This window comes from Abrus precatorius, unplaced genomic scaffold (genome assembly GCF_003935025.1).
Source record: "Abrus precatorius isolate BTA unplaced genomic scaffold, Abrus_2018 Scaffold3, whole genome shotgun sequence".
NCBI classification, from domain to species: domain Eukaryota; kingdom Viridiplantae; phylum Streptophyta; class Magnoliopsida; order Fabales; family Fabaceae; genus Abrus; species Abrus precatorius.
The window spans coordinates 31,621,112-31,645,806 of NW_020874373.1; the positions used below are offsets into that span (position 1 = coordinate 31,621,112).

At 35.3% G+C, this 24,695-nt stretch overlaps 1 protein-coding gene across 4 annotated transcripts; it reads left to right on the forward strand.

Annotated features, from left to right (window-relative positions):
* Positions 1-366: 366 nt before the first annotated feature.
* LOC113861498 (RAB6A-GEF complex partner protein 1-like) lies at positions 367-23,366 on the forward strand. Of its 4 annotated transcripts, none has more exons than XM_027494345.1 (23): positions 367-717; positions 1,206-1,313; positions 7,913-8,061; positions 8,682-8,763; positions 8,925-9,340; positions 10,286-10,718; positions 10,800-11,023; positions 12,939-13,134; positions 13,256-13,401; positions 13,821-13,995; positions 14,137-14,190; positions 14,641-14,820; positions 15,203-15,315; positions 17,043-17,222; positions 17,497-17,554; positions 18,035-18,094; positions 18,183-18,224; positions 18,338-18,465; positions 18,555-18,690; positions 18,768-18,845; positions 19,378-19,494; positions 22,587-22,649; positions 22,749-23,366. In XM_027494345.1, the coding sequence occupies exons 1-23, from the start codon at positions 571-573 to the stop codon at positions 22,833-22,835; spliced, it is 3,372 nt and encodes a 1,123-aa protein (XP_027350146.1). In that variant the 5' UTR covers positions 367-570; the 3' UTR covers positions 22,836-23,366. The 4 variants fall into 4 exon arrangements, with proteins under 4 accessions (XP_027350146.1, XP_027350148.1, XP_027350147.1 ...); XM_027494347.1 differs by having other exon boundaries at positions 378-717; positions 8,030-8,061; positions 22,749-23,278; XM_027494346.1 differs by lacking the exon at positions 14,137-14,190 and having other exon boundaries at positions 378-717; positions 22,749-23,278.
* The last annotated feature ends 1,329 nt before the right edge of the window (positions 23,367-24,695 follow it).

Genomic DNA, 24,695 nt, shown 5'->3' on the forward strand with positions numbered 1-24,695 from the left:
ATACTAAATTATTATCTTCACATGTCTATATTAAATATCTCCATCCATTTTCCCCTTAAATAATCCGCATTTAAAAAAAACCACTTAAAGCAAAAATATTAATTTAACTTTTATAATTAAATCCACAAATTTTAAGAAAAAAAAATTATATCACATTAACAAGTAAAGGTGACAAAGAATCAAGACAAGTGTACATTACATGGCTATAAGCATAAAATTTGCATATTATAAGGCAGTGTGTATATATATAATATACATTACAATTAATTTATTATTATGCATATAAAAAAAATCTTACTATTATTACTATTACGATTACTATAATAACTATTTTGTCATATAAACGGAATTTTTATTTATTTTTTCAGTGTGTTGTTGGGTTGGCCTTGTAGTTGAACTTGGTTCATCCCAATCCCAAATCAAATCGCGGATCAAAGCTGAAACATTTGCATCCTCCAGAAATGCTTGTGATCTCGGTTTTGCAGTCCCTTATATTTCTCTGCAGATTCTAGATCTGTGATAGATTTGAATATTTTGAAGCAAATCTGAACAAAAGAGGAAGAAGAAGAGATGTATATGGCATATGGGTGGCCTCAGGTCATCCCTCTTGAGCAAGGATTGTGTCCCTCTTCACAGAAGATTGTGTACCTTAAAGTTATCAATCGATTATTGCTTGTTGTCTCCCCCACTCACTTTGAACTTTGGAGTTCTTCCCAGGTACATGGATCCGTGCATAACATGTGTTTTACCGATTGTGTTTGTATTCTGTGTAAATTTTTGTTTTCTTGGGAGGAAATTGAAATGGGTTTTCATGGAGGTGAGTTTCTGCAATGTGGGTGTTTGAATTTGTGTGTGGTTTTTGGTTTTTGGTTATGAACAGGGTTTTCATTGAGGTGAGTTTACTGGGAATTTGTAACTGTATTGAATTGTTAGTTGGAATTCATGTATGATATTTTTGTTATTGGAAAAAAAATGAATTGGGTTTTGATGGAATTGTGTTTCTATAATGTGGGAATTTGGAGTTGATGTTTGAACTTTGAACCAGTGTATAATTTATTATTATTTATTTATTTATTTTAAATTTTGGGGAAATAGTTGGAGTGGGTTTCATTGGGGTGAATTACTGTATTGCGGGTATAGGGAATTGTGGTGAGGTAAAAGATGAAGTTTGGCTTAACAGTGTGCTGGATTTTCTGTTGGTTCAGCATAGAGTGAGATTGGGAAAATACAAGAGAGATTCGGATTCATTGCGGAGGGAAGGAGAAAACTTGCAGGCCGTGTGGAGCCCTGATGCCAAATTAATAGCCATTCTTGTAAGTTTGCTAATGTGTTGACTTATGATCGGATTTATGCTATGCAATATGAGTAGCCAATTTTTGGGCATTTCAGCTCTAATTTGCATATTGCTTGGTAAACTGTTTGATTACACTTTTAATTAGCAGGTAACTTGTGTGCATGTCTGATTACCTGCATTTTGTGTTGAGATGGACTATGGGGTATAATCTTTGGAAGCTGCATGCAAATGAAATGAAACTCACTCATGTCAGCAAGTTTGCATTCAAATTTTCTGATTGGCAGTCAGCTATGTTGTGAAAAGAAAGATGCACTTTAACCCATTTAATAATATTAGGTGTTTTTTGGATCCAGATCAGCTTGTTGCATGCAAATTTAGGACAGTTGCAAGTTGTTGCTTGAATATTGTATAGCTTAGCCATGATTTTAATTCATTAAGTTTCATCTCTTATTATTTGAAGATATCAGAACCAAAGCTCTGATACCACATAAGAACTTGGTGGAGTTAGGCATGTGACCCTAACTTGGAGGCCAAACATGGTAGAGCTCAAAATAGAGATGGCTTCCATAGAGGAATGCCCTTGATATTTAAAAGGAATAATATGTGATGGGATAAGTGTTTTACATTTATTTATAGGGAGCAGAACCAGACCAAATTAACTTCTCCTACACGCTTATTGGGACCAGCCACATCCCTGAAGGGCCATGGCTTCAAGCCACTCTGAATGTGAGCATCAAGACGGTGTTGGTGGGATTCAGAGCAACCTGATTCTTAGAGGACATGGAGGTTTGAATCATTAGGTTTTTCAGTGATTAGTGGCTAACTTCTCCATCAATTTGACTCTAGGAACTTTTGGTGGCATCATTGATGACACTAGCAGTGGCAGAGGGGATGCTTTGACCTTGCAGTTTTTTTTTTCTGTCTACTATGCTCATCTTTATTTTCCTGTGACTTGCACATTTGGCAAGGTTCTTGAATGGTTTGTTCTCCATTGACCGTACCTTCACAAAATCTATATCCTGTTTGTTGAGAGAGAAAATATTAAATCCATGTGTTTAGGGTACAGCGGAGTTATTCAAATTTATAGAAAAGAGTAAATAATTACAAAATATTCAGTTACTACATTTACAAGATTCTAACACTCCCCCTCAAGCTGGAGCATATAGGTCATATGCATCAAGCTTGTTACATATGTAGTTAATCTGAGGACCCCTTAGTGACTTAGTAAAGATGTCTGCTAGTTGGTCATGGGAATTGACAAAACTAGTAGATATTTCTCCGAACATGACTTTCTTTCTGACAAAGTGACAATCAACTTCAATGTGGTTTGTCCTCTCATGAAATACTGGATTTGAGGCAATATGCATAACGGCTTGATTATCACATATAAGTGACATATGTGTGACCTCTTTGAACTTTAATTCTTGAAGCAACTGTTTGAGCCATATAAGCTCCTGACTCGCTATAGCCATAGCTCGATACTCCGCTTCCGCACTCGACCGGGCTACAACATTCTGCTTCTTACTTTTCCAAGAGACAAGGTTATTTTTGACAAATATACAGAATCCAGAGGTGGACCTTCTATCTACGGGAGATCCTGCCTAATCTGTATCAGAATATCCCACAACTCGAATGTGTCCTTTGTCTTCATACAAAAGACCCTTTTCTGGAGCTCCTTTGATGTATTGAATAATGCGAATCACTGCATTCCAATGTTCCTTACATGGAGAGTTGAGGAATTGACTTACTACACTCACTACAAATGAGATATCTGTACAGGTAACAGTGAGGTAGTTCAGCTTTCCTACTAATCGTCTGTACCTTTCAAGATCTAGAAAAGGCTCCCCTTGATTTTGCAGGAGCTTGACATTGGGATCCATGGGAGTGTCGACTGGCTTGGAAGTTAACATTGCTGTTTCTTCCAAAATATCTATTGCATACTTCCTTTGGGAAATGATGATCTTATTTTTGGACTGTGCTACTTCTATTCCCAAAAAATATTTGAGTTTGCCAAGATCCTTTGTTTGAAAATGTTTGAAGAGATGTTGCTTCACCTGTACAATGCCCTGATTGTCACTACCTGTGATGACAATGTCATCAACATAAACGACCAAGTAGATGCAATCGGTAGGAGAGTGACGATAGAAGACAGAATGGTCAGCCTCACTTTGAGTCATGCTAAACTGTTGAATCACAGTAGTGAATCTGCTGAACCATGCTCTGGATGACTGCTTGAGGCCATATAAAGATTTTTGCAATCGACAAACAAGACCAGAGGACTCTCCCTGAGCAACAAAGCAAGGCGGTTGCTCCATGTAGACTTCCTCGAGCAAATCACCATGTAAGAAAGCATTCTTAATATCCAACTGATAGTGAGGCCAATGATGTATGGCAGCAATGGACAGGAATAGTCGCACAGAGGACAATTTGGCCACGGAAGAGAAGGTGTCGCTATAATCCAACTCGAATATTTGAGTATTGCCTTTGGCGACGAGACGGGCCTTAAGCTGGTCAACCTTGCCATCTGGACCAACCTTGATTGTGTACACCCACCGACAGCCAACAATTGACTTCCCTGGTGGTAGAGGAACGAGGTCCCAAGTCCCACTGTTCTGTAATGCACACATCTCGTCCAGTATAGCTTGTTTCCACCCGGGATGAAAAAATGCATCGCCTGCACTCTTAGGAATAGAAACAGAGGACAAGGAAGAAAGGCAAAAATAATAGGGAGAAAGACGATGATAACTTAAAGAAATATAATAAGGAGAAGGATTGCAAGTAGAATGTATACCTTTTCGAATGACAATGGGAATGTCAGATTCAGAGGACAGGACTGGAAGATGAGGCGAAAGAGTGGCTCCAAAGGTGAGTCCATGGTATTGTCAATGCTCGGTGGCTCTAATACTGGACGAGTACGACGCTGATATACCTGTAAAGGTGGAGGAGATGGGTGTGGAGGGGATGGAGACGCCTTTGGAGGACATAAAATGATTGAACTAAGGGCAGTCGTGGATGGGGAAGACTCGAGTGTAGATGTTCTAAGTTCAAAGAATGGAATGGACTCGAAAAAGGTAACATCAGTAGAAATGAAATACCTGCGAAAAGTAGGAGAATAACACTTGTATCCTTTTTGAGATCGTGGATACCCGAGAAAAACACACTTATGAGACCGAGGAGAGAGCTTGTTAATGCTGAGACCAAGAATATGAGCAAAACATGTAGAACCAAGGACACGAGGGGGTAAAGGATGAAGAGAGTGGTGGGAGTATAGAACTTGATGAGGGATTTTACCTTGTAAAATAGAGAAAGGCATGCGGTTAATGAGATAACATGTAGTAAGTACCGCATCACCCCAAAACTGATGAGAAACATGAGAGTGGAGAAGAAGAGTTCAGATGGTCTCAAGTAGATGCCTATTTTTGCGTTCTGCAACTCCATTCTGTTGGGGGGTATGAAGACAAGATGTTTGATGTAACACACCATGCGATGCCATAAAGGTCTGAAACTGAGTAGACAAATATTCACGTGCATTATCACTTTGTAAAGTACGAATAGGGATACCAAATTAATTTTTTATTTCATGAAAAAAAGACCGAAAAATTGAAAAAAATTCAGAACGTTCTTTCATTAAGTATAACCAAGTACAACGGGAAAAATCATCTATAAAAGTGATAAAATACCTAGATTTTAATGTAGAGGAAATACGACTTGGACTCCAAACGTCTGAATGAACTAAAGCAAAAGGGGACGAAGCCCGACTTATAATGCGACTAGAAAAAGAATGACGAACATGTTTGTCTAATTGACATGACTCACAAGACAAAGACTCTGACTTAGAAAGACTAGGGTATAGCTGCTTCAACTTATCAAGACTTGGATGTCCTAATTGAGCATGAATCAGAAGTGGAGACGCTGCTGCTGAACCAACAAGAGAGGGCTTGTTGAGCTGATAGAGGCCATGAGACTCACATCCGGAGCCAATCGTCCTCCCCGTAATTCGTTGCTGTAGGGAAACAAAATTTTTGGTAAAAGATATGACACAATCAAGAGACCTAGTAAGTTGACTAATGGACAATAAATTAAAGGGTGCCTCGGGAACATAAAGGACATTGTTAGTAGAAAGAGAAGGAAGAGGATGAACAATACTAACACCTTGGGATTGAGTTTGAGACCCTTTTGCCATGGTGATAGAAGGTAAATAACCAGAAGTAGAAAGAGAAGAAAAAAGGGATTTATTACCAGTGATGTGATCGGTGGCCCCAGAGTCAAGGACCCAAGGGCCTGAAGAGTGAGAAAGACCAACGAAAGAATTACCAGTGTGTGCAACAGCAGCAGTAGAATCGGAGGCCTAATGATCGTCATACCATTTTAGGAAATCGTCATAGGAAGGTGATGGATGTGGATACGGAGCCAATGACGGAGCAGAAGTGGATGAAAGAGATATAGAACTTTGGGCCACCTGGACAGTGCGAGGAGGTCAACCATGTAAAGTCCAGCACTTATCAATTGTGTGTTCCGGGCAGTGGCAATGATCACATCAGGGATGTCCTTTGCCGCCCTTGCGCTGTGGAGGTCGGTTGGTGTTGCAAAAAACCAAAGCCGAAGAGTCAATAGAAATGGGAAGCAAAGGCTCCCCAGGTACTATCCATAGTAGCTTCTGTGAGGCTCCCCAGGATCTGATCACGAACATGAGAATATTCTGGGGGCAGACCGTATAAAGCCAAGGACATGAAAAATTTCTTGCAATTGTCAAGTTCTGCATCTGGAGTGGCAGCAAGAGGAAGCAATTTGTTGAACTCATAAAGAAGGCTTGATACCGAGCCAAGATAGGTCGACATAGAATCCTTAATTTGATGGTTACTAAGGACAGTCATGAGGTCTTCACAAACTTGGTAGAGTCGCCGAGAATTGTTGGTAAAGAGTTGTTGAGCTTGTGTCCAAACAACCTTGCACGTTTTGTGAGTGCGAAAGACATCATGAAGAGATGGGTGAATGGTGGCTCGGATGATACAACACAGTTGAGCGTCAACCTTTTTCCACAGAGGACGGTCGGCCTCCGGGACATCATCTGCTGTTTGGGTGAGATGTGTCTCATAACCCTGTCTAACAAGCCAAAGTTCAATGTGAGAAGCTCAGGAGGAGTAGTGCTTACCGTCCAATTGCTCAAAAGAAAGAGGAGCAGTGACATGGTTGGTAAAAATCTGGGTATCTGCTTTTGGAGTGATAGAGGCAGCCATTGGTCAGCGAGAAGAGAGAGAAAATGCCCAAACAGCAGCGAAAAAGGGCAAAACAAGAGAGAGTAAATGTTCAAACAGCAAACCGAGACTGGACACAAGTAGAGGAGAGAGGGGCGAGCAAACCCTAGTCGACGGCGTCAAGAAAGGACGTCGGATGTGCTGTCACGTGCAGAGAGAAAAGGTGGCGCGGGAGAAAACCGCTTGAGGAGAAGGCAGTGTGTAGGGGCACGTGAGGGTTTCGATGAAGGCGCGGTCAGCGGGGTTCGGCCGATTTGACAAGGGCGATCACGACGGCGGGGTTTCTGTAGTGATTGGAGGTCGGACGGCGGCGGCAGCGACGGCAGTGGTGGTGGAACAGTGGCGGCGGCGCCGGAAAAAAAAAGGCACCGGTGAATAGTGGGTCCACCGGAGAAAAAAAAAAAGAATCAGGGTTGCCTCTCTAGGCTCTAAATATCATGTTAAGAGAGAAAATATTGAATCTGTGTGTTTAGGGCACAGCAGAGTTATTCCAATTTATAGAGAAAAGTAAATAATTACAAAATATATAGTTACTATATTTACAAGATTCTAATAGATGCTAACACTGTTCACCATGATCTTGTGCAAACATATCTGCCTCCTTTGTTTTCTTCACTACTTCAATTCTGTTCTAATCAATGATCCCAAAGATGGTGTTTGGAGTGCAACAGGCCCCAACTTCTCCATTTTTCCTTCTTCTTCTGCAGTCAATATCATTCATCTTTCTGCTGGAAAGGTCTTGTCTTCATCTTTGGTGATGGCTCCAAACACCAGGTCCAACTTGTTCAGATCTTGTGTTTCTTTCCCCCTTCTTCTTTAGGGAGTTTTTCTTCCTCCAGAGCTTGGGTCTTCGGCTGTGGATACCTTCTCTCATCATCTTCTGCAGTTAAATCAAAACTCTCTTCATCAGATAGCTCTAATACCATATCAGAACTTGGATACAAGATGCAAGTGGCACCAACTTGATTTGGCCAGACATCATGGAGCTCAAAATAGAGGAGAGGAGTTCCATAGAAATATCACGTCATTGTATTGATTGCATGAATAAATGACACAAAGTAATGATACAACTCTGTATGATAAGAGAAGCATAATTAATTGATATAACTAAATTCCAACTAACTGTCCATTATGAAGTCATAGCTAATATGCAGCAGCAACTAACTAATGGTGCAGGGAACCGTGTACATATGCCTATGATATCTTTGTTAGAAGATATTCTATCTTGTAATTGATCTCATTTCTTTATTTTGTTCACACCACTAGTAACTCATTCCTTAATATTAATATATTATGTTTTAAGTATAAATCTGCTCCTGTATTTATATTATGTTCCTCATACATCTATATTTTCCATTTGCAGACATCTTCATTCTTTCTTCATATTTTCAAGGTCCAGCTCTCAGATAAAAGAATACACACTGGTGGGAAACAACCCTCTGCTTTGTGTGTAGCTACTATTTCTCTTCTGCTTACAGAGCAAGTTCCTTTTGGAGTAAAGGATTTGTCAGTGTAGGTTTCCTGCTCATTTTTATTTGATAAACTACTACTGTTATGGATTATGGAATATGAATTGGAATCATTGTAGTGGAATGTGGTTTTGTATTTGTAAATGTGGCTTAAAAAAGATATATTTTCCATTTTATGAAGCAGGAAAAGATATTTTATTTCTTTGTTATCATTGAAATTGAGTGTACCATGCTACTTACTTCCATGTTACTGATAAGTAGGAAATGCAGAGAGTAGTAGAAAAGTTAAATATTTTGTATAGCAAAAGTAGAAAAAAAAATATTGTATTAGCTGTGAAGAATATGTTTTCCAGAAAGGTCCGTATCCATTTGAATCTTTGATTATGTTGCCAAACTGCCAATGCTTTACAAAGTAACTTTTGGTCTCTGTCATATTATGGTCACTAGTTATTGTGGCAACTGATTGTCTGCATGATTTATTTTACCCACTGTCCTTATCTAAATTCTAAAGCCGTATGGTATATTGTTGAATTTGTTGCACTGTAATTCCTCAGCGCTTTTGGAAAAGTGTCAATTTTTGTGCTTCACTCTTTATATCAGTCTGAATTTGAAGCCATTTGCAGTGTGATCTTGATACTTCTCTTTATACAACTGTTTTACCAGGAGCAATATTGTTAGTGATAACAAACATATGCTGCTTGGACTTTCTGATGGAACTTTATACAGTATGTCGTGGAAGGGAGAGGTAATTTAAACATAACTCAACAATTTTGGACACTTTATCCTAATTAAACTTAAATTCTATGGTCATTGGTGTACTGACAGTGTTCAGCTGAGTATACAGCAATTTTTTTTGTTTGTTTGTTGTTTAACAATATTGCTATCATTTATTGATCATCTGAGCAGTTCTATGGGGCTTTTCAATTTGATCCACATCCTCCTGCTAGCTTTGATGACTCTGAAATACCACTAACTGTTGGCAATGGTCTTTCTCCTAAAAGTCACCCAAGGGTTCTTATGTCCAATCACATTCTTCCTAGAAAATCTGCCATCAACCAGCTGGAACTTTGCCTTCCATTGAGGTTGCTATTTGTCTTGTATTCTGACGGGCAACTTGTCTCATGTTCCATGAGTAAGAAGGGCTTAAAGCAAGTTGACTGTATCAAAGCAGAAAAGAGGTTGGCCTGTGATGATGCTGTATGTGCTTCAGTAGCTCTAGAGCAGCAAATTCTTGCTGTTGGTACTAGAAGAGGAATAGTGGAGTTGTATGATTTGGCTGAATCAGCATCACTTATGCGTGCGGTCTCTTTGTATGACTGGGGGTAAGTTTTGTTCATTATGCATACAATGAATCAGTATCAAATGAACACCTTTGTGATTTACTTCCCCAAGCTTGATGCTCTAGTTCTCAAGAAGAGTGTGCATAAATACTCAGTTAAATGTTTGTCATGTATTCCTCAATGTTAATGCTATCTCAATTGCTTAATGTTAAGATGTCCCATATTAGTTAGGAATAGAGCCATAATATTCCTTAGAAGGGTTAGGGTAGTCTTACTCCTATGAGTTAGTTTTTGAGAGTGAGTTAGACCCAAGTTTCTTAACATGGTATTAGAGACTATTCAGTTTGAATGTTGGGTTACCCACAAATGTCTAATCTTGTTGGACTACTCGTGGCTGTCCATAAATGTCTAATCCTATTGGACTACTCATGTAGATGTTTAGTCTTGCAAATTTTACGCACCAGATGTCCAGTCCTGAGCGTAAGGGTTATGTGTTAAGATGTCTCACATTAACTAAGAACAGAGCCAAAATATTCCATTTAAAGGTTATGATAGTTCTTTTTTTATGAGCTAACTTTTGGGAGTGAGTTAGGCTTAGGTTTCTTAATACTTATTTTTTTATGTTTAGAAATGAATCATCACAGTCAATTGTTAACCTAATTGCTAAGATCAACATTATCTAAGTTACCAGAACTGTTCTTTGTAATAAAATTAAATTTCTCATACTGTCTAGTGAATGCATGTAATACAGCAATGTGTCTTGTATACAGTGAGGCCTATCTACTATTCTGTTTCAAAACAGAGATTAACAAAAAACTGATTCTGTTATAGAAATAACAGAACTCTGACAGCTAAGCTGTCAGACTAACAACTACTAACTGTATACTTGTAACAGTTTAACCATTTTACTAAGAGCAAACTAGCTGTATACTCTAACAGGACTTTGGTTTGATGTCTTGAAATATTATTAATATGATTATTTTGCAGATATTCAATGGATGACACTGGCCCTGTTAGTTGCATTGCTTGGACACCTGATAATTCTGCTTTTGCAGTCGGATGGAAGTTAAGGGGGCTTACAGTTTGGTCTGTTTCTGGATGTCGCTTGATGTCAACAGTTCGACAAATCGGTTTAAGTTCCGTGTCTTCTCCAATTGCTAAGCCAAACTATGATTGTAAGTATGAACCATTGATGGGTGGTACCTCGCTGATGCAGTGGGATGAATATGGATATAGACTTTATACAATTGAGGCAGGATCGTCAGAGAGAATTCTATCATTCTCATTTGGAAAATGCTGTCTTAGCAGAGGTGTTTCAGGCACTACATACATTCGGCAAGTGATTTATGGGGAAGATCGGTTACTCATTGTGCAGTCAGAAGAGACTGATGAACTTAAAATGCTACATCTTAAGCTTCCAGTTACGTGTTTGAATGTCAAGCTGTGAACATGTGATCTTCATTGAATGAATATCCCTTCTAAAATTTAAAAGTTTGTGCAGGTTTCTTATATCTCCCAAAACTGGCCTGTTCAACATGTTGCAGCTAGCCAGGATGGGATGTACTTGGCTGTTGCTGGACTTCATGGTTTGATATTGTATGATATACGATTGAAAAGATGGAGAGTATTTGGAGATGTTACTCAGGAGCAAAAGATTCAGTGTAAAGGTTTGTTATGGCTGGGGAAGATTGTCGTTGTCTGCAACTATATTAATTCATCCAACATGTGAGACACTTTTATTTACTTACATGTTGCATGCTATTGATGCTTACAAATTGTGTTTAAATGTCTTTCATAATCAAGTGGTGTTTAACAATGTACATGCATAGAGAGGCATAACTCTAAAGGCTGCTAAGTTTTTTCTTTGATAGGGGTACAATATTATGTTCTCGTATATAAACATATTTTGATTCTATTTTTCCTATTGTGATTATAAATCCATCTTAAATTCTTATTTTTGCTACTTTTAATTTTTCTATTGTTCTTTTAAAATCCAATATTCACTACCATGGAGGATAATTAGTTGTCTTAAAATCAATAAAACTTCTCTTTGAGCGTGATAGATATTTCGCGGTTACAAACAACTTTGAATGTTTTTCTTCCCTTTAATCACATATCTTATATCTTGTGTGTAACTTTTTTTATTAATTTTTGCATTACTTTGTAGAATTGATTTAATATACTTAAACTTAAAAACCTAAACTCCTAAAGTATGTCATTGTCTCTAATTTTTACCTTGAAATCATTTTTGTTGTTTCTTATTATACAAATTATATATATATAGAATTAATCTCTTTCCTTAAATTTTCAATTAGAAATATATCATTTGCAAGTAGCAACATTTAGGGATAATTGTTTGCATGTCCTTGATAAGCACTTCCAAGACCAGATTAAATAAGTAAAGACTCAAGGTTGAACCTTAGTGTAAGCCTGTCCTTGTAAGAAAAGTCTTTGGTCATGTCTCTAGGCTCTCAAATAAGTAACGACTCTAGGTTGAACCATAGTGTAAACTTATCCCTGTAAGAAAAGTCTTTGATCATTGTCTCTAGGCTCTCACATTTGTTGTTATCCTATTATACATATCTTGTATAGTTTTAATGTACGCTACATAAACACCTTTCTTTTCTAAATCTTTCTAGAGCACTTTGCTTATGATAAGAACCTTGGAAGAACCACACCAAAAGCTAGCTATTGTAGTTGAAGAGCCCAAAGCTTTATAAAACCCACATTAGAATCCCATATTTCCAATGTGGGACTCAAGTCCCATACCTTGTAAAGGGATCCTTACAGCTTGTGAAAAGACCTGAGAGAGGAAATTTGGAAGAAAAATATTGAATTCTTTTATTGAACTATCAAAGAGAAGAATCAGTTACACATATATCGTAGCCCAAGAGTGATGTGCTCTTCACAGAGATAGAGTTTCCGTTTTCTAGCAAATCAAGGAAGAAAAATAATGCCTCTAACAACTTGTTTTACAGTTATTTATATCCACTAATCATTACAGCTGTCATACTAACTAACTAACCGTCCTTTTAGTGCTAATAGTCGGTCTCTTTCTTCTAGAGTAAACTTGCCATATCCTAGGTCTTAGGTCCTATGTACAAAATCTAACACTTGTTTTTGTACTTCGGTTCTAACAGCTTGACACTTAATGGTATGCTTTTTCCAAATCAATGAAAAACATTTGTAAAACTCTTTTGCTTTGGTACTTTTCCATTAACCTTTGCAGAAGACAAATAACTTCGGTTGTAGGATTTCTTGGCATAAAACTAAACTAATTCTTAGTGGTCTCAAATTCTTAGTCCTTCTGGCATTATTTTAGAGTGTGACTTGTAAATCCTTGGTAGTTTGCACAACTTTGAATATCTCTCGTTTTGATATTTAGGAACTAAAGTTCCCCTCCTTCACTCATCCAACATTTTTTTAGATTTCAAAATCTTGTGAAGTAGCTTAGTGAGCCAAGTGTTGTCCTATTCTCCTATACATTTCCAAGCTTCAGCCTCCTGAAAAATTCCGGAAAAAAAAAAAAAGGTCTCATTACAATTATAGTTGCTGACTTCCTGTAACATTTACTGTAGCAGTATGCAACACCATTTTGTTCGACATCCAATGGTCTCTTTGGTCTCCTTATCTATTGCAGGTATGAATTGCTCTTTTACCCAAGGTATCACCTTGATCAGAGCTCATTGCTCTGTCGAAAATCATTGCTTGCTAAACCGATGGTGATGGATGTGTACCAAGATTATATGCTGGTTACATATAGACCATTTGATGTCCACATATTCCATGTGAAATTATTTGGTGAATTAAGTCCTTCAGGAAATCCAGATTTACAGGTAAATGCATACTTTCAAATAGTCTTAATTAGTAATATTACTTGATATGCTCCTTTTTTTAAAAAATTATTCAATAAAGCCTGCTTTGTTATACATTTTTTAGTGATAACATGACAAACAGCTTTCTGCAGTACGAGAACTCTCAATAATGACTGCCAAGAGCCATCCTGCAGCAATGCGATTCATTCCTGATCAACTTCCAAGAGAATCTATTTCAAACAATTACACTTCAGTTTCATCAGATTCATTAACAAGAGAGCCAGCAAGGTAAAATCCTTGGGGACAGCATTATTTGCTTCCAATTTCTTTTGATAGTTCTATGATTGAAATATTTGCAGGTAAAATGTCACTATCAGTGAATCAGAATGCATTACTACTAAGTATCCCATGTAATTGTTGTCATACTCATACCAATTAAACTTATATATGATTGTCTAAACTAGATCTGAGTTCCAAGCTTAAAGTGGAAATTAGGATTGATATGCCCCTAAACTTGGTTGTTTTTGTTGTTGTTCTCAAAGCTAATAGTGCTTTTCCACCCCCTATTAATAATTCATCTTGAAGAAAATTGACTTCCTTACAGTTTTTGTGTCATGATAAATGTTACTAGAATACTTGGATGGAAGCAATGGGGAGGGGGGGGTATACTTTCATATGACATTCCTCATGAAAGTGATTTGTTCTAGATGTTTGATATTGAGGGCAAATGGGGAGCTTTCACTTCTTGATTTGGATGATGGACGGGAGAGAAATCTTACTGATTCAGTCGAACTATTTTGGGTCACCTGTGGCCAATCTGAGGATAAAACAAATTTGATTGAGGAAGTTTCATGGTTAGATTATGGTCATCGAGGCATGCAGGTAATTAACTGTTAAGATCTTTCTAATTCACTGTATGTACATCCCTAAAATTTACTAGGTTTATGAATCTTGATTCACCCTCTAGTGTATTTCCTTTTTACTTGTTTGATAGTTTTTTACGTGGAAAGTTCATTTTTGCAGGTTTGGTATCCATCTCCAGGTGCTAATTCTTTTAAGCAGGAAGATTTCTTGCAGGTGTGGATATAAATTAGCTGGAAAGGATTTTTATAATCTAGTAGGCTTTATTGAGATATTGCATAACTTCATAGTTTATTAATTCTAAATTTTCTTTCTTTAGCATTTGATATTGTAAGTCATTCATTCAGGCATATTTTGTTGATAAAACACATGCAACACTAGGTCCATGTAGTTAGTGTGTGTTTGCTGTTGATTGGTTTCATATTCTATATGATACTCTGGTTTTTCCCTAAATGAAGCACTAGGCAAGGCATTCAACCTATTCTCTGTTTTCTTTTTGTTTCCTTTATTGAGCAATTGCTGTGTCATTGTACAATTCATCTTGTAAATATATGGACATTGTAAAGAAAACAATGCTTTATGATATTTGAGGCAAATGAATTCAGCTGTTTTTTTGTTCTGGAATCAGTTGATTTACTGATTTGGGTCTCAATAATTAATTTTTAGTTGGATCCGGAGCTGGAGTTTGATCGTGAAGTATACCCTCTGGGACTTCTTCCAAATGCTGGTGTAGTTGTTGGTGTTTCCCAGAGAATGTCATTTTCAGCAGGTGCAGAATTTCCCTGTTTTGAACCATCTCCTCAAGCACAAACAATACTACACTGCTTACTCCGCCATCTTCTTCAGGTATTAGGTTGAGTTAAATTGAAGATTGTTAGAATTTCTGAAATCTTAATTCATAATTTATCTTTGGAACTTTTTGGTCTTTGGTTGCCTTTTTCATTCAATTCTTAAAAGGAGATCATGGCATGCATGCTGTAAATGGTCCAATAGATATCATATATGCTGCACCTCAGAGCCAGAGATGTATTATATTAAAATGAATGGGGTCACTTGTATTTTACTGGCTATCTTATGAACTTCAGTGTTGTAAATTTGCATGGAAAATTTATAAATTTGTGTGCATTGACATAACAAATATCTAAGGAGAAAAAGTTGCAATAGAGGGACAAGATTGGGGAAAGGGATATCTGTCTGATTCTTTCCTGTTTATTTATTTGTCTGCTAGAGGGACAAAATTGAGGAAGCATTAAGGCTGGCAGAGCTATCAGCTGAGAAGCCTCATTTTTCACATTGTCTAGAGTGGCTTCTTTTTACAGTATTTGAAGCAGATATATCCAGGTACTTTAATTTGGAAATGTTAGTAGTTTCAGTCTGAAATTTTCAGTCAAATATGTGAATTTCAACCTAACCTTCCAAACACTATAAGGGGATTATATCTAGTTCTGGCTGTACAATTTGATCAGCACTTAGTATATAAGCAAGTGTTGGTAGGCTTCTTAAAATTTGGTCACTTATAAAATTAACTTGTATCATGGGAAACTGAATTCTCTTCTTCGATATGGATGAAAATTGGGGCATTTGTAGAAAATATTGGGAGAACTTCTGCTATAAAAAGGGGTAAAAAACATTGTAGTTAAAGGCACCAAGAAACATGCCTTAGGCACTAAGGTGAAGTGAGAGAGGGGAGTGTTACTTCTATAATGAACTCATACTGTGAGGGCACTTTGTTTTGAATCTGTCTTTTTTTCTCTCATCGATTACTTTTTGTCATTAAATGTTTCTTTAATTACTGTTCTATTCTTACCTATATCAGCAGTTTACTTCCCATTTGTTTTTTAGATTTAATCTTGTTTCCTAAAGCTGTGTTTTTTTCTTCTTTATTTGCTTTGCTTATGTAGTTTTCTGTTTACTTCTTGTATGCTCTGTTCTTATTCAGTATTCATGGCACGTGCTATGTAATCTAGGATTTTTCCTGTTTTATGAATTATGATTTTTATGGCTCTCCTGCATAATTTTTAATTAAGGAATTTTAATGTTAGAGCTTGTTATCAAATTAACATCATACTTTATTAGTTAACATGTTAATGTTTTATTTTTAGTTTTCTTCGTAATGTTCACACCTTTCATCAGTGTCGTTGGGGATGGAACCCCCCTCAATTTTTTCTTAAAGTTTTATATCTGAAGGTTAATATTATATATAAAAAATGGGATATGATCAATCAACACTAAGTGTCTTACTGTATATAATTTCACAGTTAATTCCAAAAAGTAAATTTCATCAATCCAATTGTTGAATCATATATTATCCTTATGATCATGCCTGATGTATATCATTTTTTAGATAATTTAGACATTCATATATGTGTAATCTAATAGTAGATATCTATTTATATTTTAGATAGCATATTGTATGTTTAAAATAATCTGGCAGAATAAAGTATCAATTCGTTTTAAATCTTATACAATTTTGGGAGACTTGATTTACTTTATGAAAACTGGTAAATTGATAAAGTTTATATTTTGCAAAATTTCATAAAGATGAAATTTTACAAAATTTAACATGTAGTGTTAATAGATCCCGACTCATAAAAATATATAATATTATAATTATAATATAATTATATATGTAAAATTTTGTTTATCCTTGGGCCCTCCCATACTGGTCTTCCAGATCTGTCCCTTTGTGCTCTTCTTGCTGCCTCTGGTGCCTTGTGTCATTCACCTTTGACTTCCTTGATGAGAACATAGTATAATTCATCCTTGGATCAGTATTTTGGTTTTCTTTTCACACTGAAGAGTTGCCTAAAAAGTATAAACCCAAACACTTTGAAAGTTAGCTGTTGAGGCCTGCATTTATAAGATCAGTAAGACCTAATCTCATGATCCTGTCATTCCTGTACTCTGAAACATGCTTTTACTTTGATACAAAGGCAATTTGGTAGTTGTCTGTAGTTTCTTGGCATTTTCCTTTGCTTGAGCATGAATGCAGAAATTTCTTGGTGTGAAAATTAGTTTCCAATTGGTTTTTTGTCTTGACTGTTTACTTTTCACACCAATTATTCCAGGCCAAATGTCAACAAGAACCAGATCTCAGTTTTTAAACATGCTAAAAGCTCTCTTTTAGAGAAGACCTGTGACCTGATCAGGAATTTTCCAGAGTACCTTGATGTTGTTGTAAGTGTTGCAAGAAAAACTGATGGTCGTCATTGGGCAGATTTGTTTGCTGCCGCAGGAAGATCAACAGAGTATGTCTTTCAAGCATTTATGCATTTCATTTTAATTTCAACTTTGATTAGCATGTGAAATGCTCTCAACTTGTACAAAATTTAATATTTTTCCTATTTGTATCTTATATATGATAAGTAGTTTTACCTTTTACTATGAAAATGGTTGTTATGCTGTTTCTGTACTGCAAAGTCTCCTGAATTTTGTTTCCTTTTTGGCCCATTAGTGCTACTTATAATGCTTAATTCACTGCATATTTTAGATGTGTAATATTTTTTGGGGGTTTCTATATAGATTGTTTGAAGAATGCTTTCAACGCAGATGGTATCGCACTGCAGCTTGCTATATACTTGTAAGACTCACTTGCCTTTCTCAATATATATCCCTTTATCTGTAGGATCGTTGTTAATGTTATCATTCTGATGTTTCTTGCTTTTTAATATTTCTTTAATTTATTTTCTGTCCTTCCCCATAAATAGAAAATGTTTGATTCAATTTTAAATCATAATTAGCAAGTTTAATATTCATGCCAAGGTTTCTTCTTTCTGGTAGAATTGGTTTATGATTTGAGTTTTGCATTGCATAATTGTTGACAAGGGTAATGATTCAAATGTTCACTTGGTTTTAGGTTTTCTTCCCAATTAGACAAAATTTTGTTGTGTTTAATTTGTGGAGAACAGCGCATTTTTTCTGGTTTGATTGTCGTATATGCTTTAGGCTTTCTTAACAAAATATAATGGTTTCTCTAGTTTCTGCATTCAAAATTTCAAACTAGTGGTGATAATCTATAATATATGCCATTATATGATCAATTTTATCTGAAATATATCAGGTGATTGCCAAACTTGAAGGTCCTGCTGTCAGTCAGTACTGTGCTTTACGGTTATTACAGGTTTTGGGTTGATTGCTTCATTCATTTGTTTTTCATTTTCTTTATAAACGTAAGTCACATCAATAATGTGCTTATTGAACTTATGCAGGCAACACTTGATGAATCATTGTATGAGCTTGCTGGGGAGCTGGTATTGTTTTGAAACACTTTCAGATTATTCATTGTTGCTGGTCAAGTAATATATCTTGTACAAGAGATCATGGCATTTTCCGTTGTGTTAACTATTTTCTTCTCTGTCCTCAGGTGCGGTTTCTGCTAAGATCTGGTAGGGAATATGACCAAGCATCAACCGATTCAGATAAAATGTCTCCTAGATTTTTAGGCTATTTTCTTTTTCGTTCTAGTGACCGGAAGCAATCATTTGATAAAAGGTTCATGGAAACTTTATTGAATTGTATTTTTTGGTTGCTCTAGCACCAAAGTTGCTGACCATACTAACAAGTAATTATCTTTGGATCAGCACCTCATTCAAGGAGCAAAGTGCTCATGTTACCTCTGTTAAGAATATTTTAGAAAACCATGCTAGCTTCCTGATGTCTGGGAAAGAGCTCTCCAAGCTTGTTGCATTTGTAAAAGGCACTCAGTTTGATTTAGTGGTAAGATTTTGCTGATTGACTTGTTAATTTTCTTTTAGTTTTAAGTCCTTAAATTGTTCAATGACAACCAATTGCAGGAATATCTACAACGTGAAAGATATGGAAGTGCTCGGCTGGAGAATTTTGCTTCGGGGCTTGAACTAATAAGCCAAAAGGTTGAAGTTTTTAACATTTTCATTTCATATTTCTATGAGTAATTGCTTTTTCTCTTTTCAACCTTTCTAGATATGTTGTTATTTGACACAAAATCTTTGATATATGTGTACTGTGTAGCTTTCCTTTTTGTCTTATTTACTCAAGCCTTGGTTGTTTCCTACTTTCCTCTGGTGATACTACGAACTTTTTCTGTGGCCCATATATTGGCACCCATTTTATTGTTTAGTTAGGAGCTTATTAGGTAGGTTTTTTGCTATAACTTAGTAACATTGATCAATTACGCTCCAAAAGGTCTAATGGTATTCGAGGATTCCTTATCCTCCTGTCTTTTACTTTCCTTCTTTTCTCTCTTTGATATAGTTTCTTTTCCTATGGAAAAAGTCTCATTATATCAGAATAACCATGAATCATGATTAAGATCTTTGAAGGGGTAACACTGATCATTCATTGCAGGAGCCAATTTTGGCAACTTCTATAATGCAATATTTTCTTTAGCTTTGTTTCTTATTGAACACTATTTTGTGTTATCAGCTTCAAATGGGAACATTACAAAGCCGTTTGGATGCTGACTTTCTCCTGGCTCATATGTGCTCTGTCAAGTTTAAGGAATGGATAGTTGTCCTGGCTACTCTCTTAAGACGTTCTGAGGTATGTTTGGCTTCTTTGTGTGCAGGACTGTGATCTGAAATTATGCTGACAGGATTTCATCAAACCAGTGCTGAAATTATAGGGAAAGGAGAGAATGAATGATTTAATATTATATGAGATGATACAGAACACTTGCCTATTACTCCTATTTATACTAATATTCTTGGTCCAGCATGTACAAAGCTAGCCCAATAACACTACTGAGTACTGACATAACAAGACTCCTAACAACAAAAAATAGGATCAGAGAAATCCAAAAACATCATGTCTATAAACAAACTATTGACCTCTAAATCCTTTTTAATGTTCTCACTTATAGTTTTTCTGTCTCCTTTTTCCTTTGACTAATGGGCTATCCTCCATTTGGGGCTCGTTTGTTTTAAAGTTAAGTAGAATTTTTAGAATTAGTTAGAACTATTGAACCTAATTGGGTTTTGTTCAAATTAATCTCAACCACAATTTTTACATTGGAACATGTGTATAGTGAAAGGAATTGATTTTGAAACCAAAACGAATAGGCCCTTAATCTACTTCCCTTTTGGGGCAAGTATAGGTCATTTTTACACGTGTCCAAATCAGCTAATGTTAGTTTTTACCATTTTTTCTACAATAGTTGCTAACCCAACTTTTTCTGCAATGCATACATTCCTAACACAACATTCTCGTCTATGTTATGTTGACTTTATTCTCCTTGTTTTTTCATTGCTCAACATTCATTTCCATTCGACATTGTAGGTTTTATAGTTGTATGGTAAATTTTTCCTTTGAGCTTTGCTTGGTACCTTTTTGTCACATAGCTCCCGAAGCACTCCTATATTTTACCTTTCCCTCTTTTTCTATGTTGTTTTGTTCGATGAATCATAGATATTTAAGCCATGTGACATTGTGGTAAAGTATGTTCTCCAAGTTAGTATGGCTCTTCTCTTTCTCCCCCTTTAGACATAATTGTAGTGTGAGAAGCTCATTATGACTTGTTTCGGAAGTTAATAGGTGTTGAATTTGGGCTTTAAGCTTAGCTTAACTCCAAAAGCTAGCTTGTAAGGTGATAATTGTTTTAACTTTTTTAAGCTCTTATTTAGTCATACCTATAATCGATGTAAGACTTGAATACACCCTTTCACATTTAAGATCGGACATCTAGAGCATGAAAATTGTTGGACTATTTATTTATTTTTATAGCACTAGACAAGCCACGGGATCAGGTAAGTATCATTGAGAAATCCACAGGACCAGGTTAATTACATAGGAAAAGTTTGTCGGGCCAGATTTTATTTTTCAACCAAGGGTGGCCCCATATCATATCTATGATAGGCTTTGATACAATATTAAGAATTTTGGGTCTAAGTCACTCTCAAAAAGCTAGCTCATACGGTGAGAATTACTTTAATATGTATAAACTCTTATTTACCCATATTTATAATTGATGTGGGACTTCGGGCCTAAGTCACTCTCAAAAAGCTAGCTTGTAAGGTGAGGATTACTTTAATCTGTATAAACTCTTATTTACCCATATTTATAATTGATGTGGGACTTCAACAATAAGTAAATAGAAGAGGAAATTTCAATTTTTATTGGATTTTTTAAAACCCTTAATAAGAACTACCATATGGACATGTTTCTCTTCTCATTAAGTTAACTAAAAGAAACCCTCCATTATTAGAGCCTGTCGGAGGAGAAATAAAGAAAAAGAGCGTGGATTATTGATCCATTTGAGCAAAAGAGGTGCGGAGACAGGGAATATGCATTGGGTTTTTTTAACTACCTGCACATAGCATGGGAGAGAAAGTGAGTGTGAATTTCTGTTAGAGAAGAAAGGAGATAGATGTAAGGAGAAGTGGGGGGAGAGAGGTAGGCAAGAATTCATTGATTGGGAGGAAGGTAACCCTTTGAAGAGCCGGCCTAATTACCATTATTTTCCATTTTTCGTATTTCATTTTTTGTAATTTCTGTGTTCATTCCCAGTTTTTTCAACTATATTTGGGCAGGTTTCTATCAACATCACTCTGTAGCATTGCTGTAGACTGCTAGCTGTCATGATGAAATGTCTTTTGAGTTAAAAAAATATTATTCTACCACTACATTTGCTTTGGTCTATCTTCCAAGAGGGTATCACTGACTGAAATCTGATATGCATATTTTTGTTATATACTTTTAAGAGAAAATCATATAAAAATAATTTTTAATTTTTAAATATATACCGTTCTAACATATTGCAATACGACTAACTATTCTATATGGTAATTAATGTTGAACATTAAAAGAACAACATTAGTAAAAAAGTGAGAATGACATAAATGATAATGTTAAAGTAAATGAGTGGTCACATAAAAAATAATTTTATACTTGAAAATGTTTGAGTAACACTCATAGTGGAAAAGATGATTAAAAATGGCTTAAGATGATTTTGGTCACGTGTAGAAAGGACTTTTGAAGACACTATTGAGGAGAGTATATGATATGACTTTTAATGTAGTAAAATAAAGTAGAGAGAGACCCAAAAGAATCTTATAGGAAGTTATTAAAAGAAATCTTTTGATTAATAGTGAAAATTTGATTTTTAATCTAGCTCAATAGTGTTGTGTGATCTATTTAGCCAGCCATACATAGGGAGATAAGATTTGTCTGTTATTGTAAATATATACCGTTCTATTTGTTTCCTATGGAATTATTTATTTTCTTTCCTTTTTGAATGATTTTATTACAAAGGTTAGTAATAATAACAGTGGATAAACTACAATTGTCAAATAGATATGCACATGTGGTGTCCACATTGATTTAGGAAAGGTAAAAATATAGAATTAAATTTAGTTCAGAAAAATGAAATTTAGATACATAATTTTGTCTGTTGAATGCCATCTAACATTATTTTCTTCACGTTCACCTTCACATATTTTAGGATGCAGGATGGTGTAGGGATTGTGATAAGGGTTATTTCTCTGACTTCTTTACTTTCCATTTTCTTTTTCATTTTGAAGAGATGGTCAAATGTGTCCAAGGGAGATATTGTTACATGGTTTTGTCACTTATGCATCTTTTGCCATTTTAGAAAGGGTTCACTTTGTTGACCAGTGTATTCTTTTGAGATTTTTCAGGTTCTTTTTGACTTATTCCGTCATGATGTTCGGTTGTGGAAAGCATACAGCACCACATTGCAGGTATATCTATTTTAGTTTTCTTGATGTAGGTTATTATCATGGCACCATGAATTAAATGAACAAACTATAATATTCTTTTCTGTTTTCTTTGCATTACAGTCACACCCAGCATTTACTGAATACCAAGATTTGCTGGAAGACCTGGAAGAGAAACTCTCATCAGTTGCAAATGTGGAACGAAAATGAAAGTAAATAATGATTTCACATCTGAAGTTTCGCACACTTGTTTCTTGCTGAAGAAATTTGCTTGGATGGTTTTTGCCTTGTCAGCATTTCAGTCTGATTAACCATGTCACACGTAAGGACTATGCATCATTTTCCTTGGATTTGATTGTGGAGATCAGGAAACAACATTTACTTGCTGGTTTACCATCATCTTGGTAACAAGTCATTTTATGGTGCTAATCCAACGAATCCGGAGTAGTATGTGTAGATAGATTAGAAATATCTGTAGGTAGGCTTGTGCATGTCTGAGGATTTTATCATTCTTTTCACTTTTACTCCATATTTTGTAATGTGTTTTTGTAAAAGCATCAATGGATCCATCTGTATATATTAGTCATATGCTGTTGATCAGCCTAACATTATAGTGGAATCTATGTACTTGGTTTTTTCCCCCCTGAATTTAGCATATCATAGAGTTGTTACTGTTTCGTGTTTACTATTTGTTTATACATAGCTATTTTATGTTTTATGGAGCTAAAGTTAAGATGCGCTCTTATACTCTGACTTGTCTCTCTTTTTAGTATATTACATTATTTCGTGTAAACATTGGCTTATTGTTGGGTGTTATTGACGGACAATGAGCATAGCCAATGAGGGCGTAAGTTGGCCAACTGAAACGCATAGCTTATAAGGCTAATGAGAAATAATCATTGCAACAATTCTTGTCTATGAACTGCAGAAAAGCTATGTTAAAGGTCCATAAAATCATTCTCCCCACAATGACGGATTTTGTTTATTCTTTTTTTTTTTTTTTATTTCTTTAAATGTAATCAGCTTTAAAATTTATTCAATTTTGTAATATTTTTAATGAACATATATAATCCATTTATAAATATTTGAAATCTGAAGCATAAGTGGTAACATGGACATCTTACCTGTTATATTAGCCTTACTTTTGGCACTTGGTTCCCTACCGTAATCAAATTAAATTAATACTAAAGCTACAAAATGTTAAAATTAACTCACAGAGGAATATGAATAATCATGTTTGTACACACACCAACACTGGGGTAAATGCATAGTATTGCGTTGTAAATGCATAGTAAATGCACCCTTGAAGCTACCAGACCAGCTTCCTCTAGTTTTCCAGCAAAGATAATCTAGTTTTTTAAGTTTCAAACTTAGCTTTGCTTTTCTTTTACAGTACTTTCTGTGCAAAAGTACAAAAATATTTTTAGCTTAAATAAGTAAATAGTCTCAATGAATATACTTTTTTTTATAATTAGTTCTTATAAAAAAAATTTTGTTAGAGTTAGTTTGCAATTTTTTATAATAGTCTTTATCATTAATAAAGAACTGTCAAGTGGTAAATAAGCAAATAATGTTTTATGTTATATATGTCATGTAAAGTGCTAGCTTCAAATGTGACAAAGTTTAAATAAATAATTACTTTCTAAAAAGTATACTTTTATAAAATTAGTTTTTATTTTATTTTTATTTTGGTTTTAATTCTATAAAAAATATTGTTTTTAAAAAATTGTCTAGATTTTTGTTTTTGTTTTAGTCTTGTAAACTTTTAAATAAAATAATTTTTTATTATTACATTTAACATGCAACGTTTTAATATTTTTTTTATTTTTGTTGTTATGAAAAAGTCAATATTCTTATTATTCATGATATAACTTAATATGATTAGAATAAGTTTTTTTATTTCACGTGTAACAAAGAATCTTTACATTATCTAAAGATAAAAATATGAATTAAAAATAACAAATTAAAATAAATTTTCTTATATCACATAATACAACTACTTCTAATCATCGTATAAATTTTTACAAGAATATAATCTTTTAGCTTCATGTAATATTTTGTCAAATATTC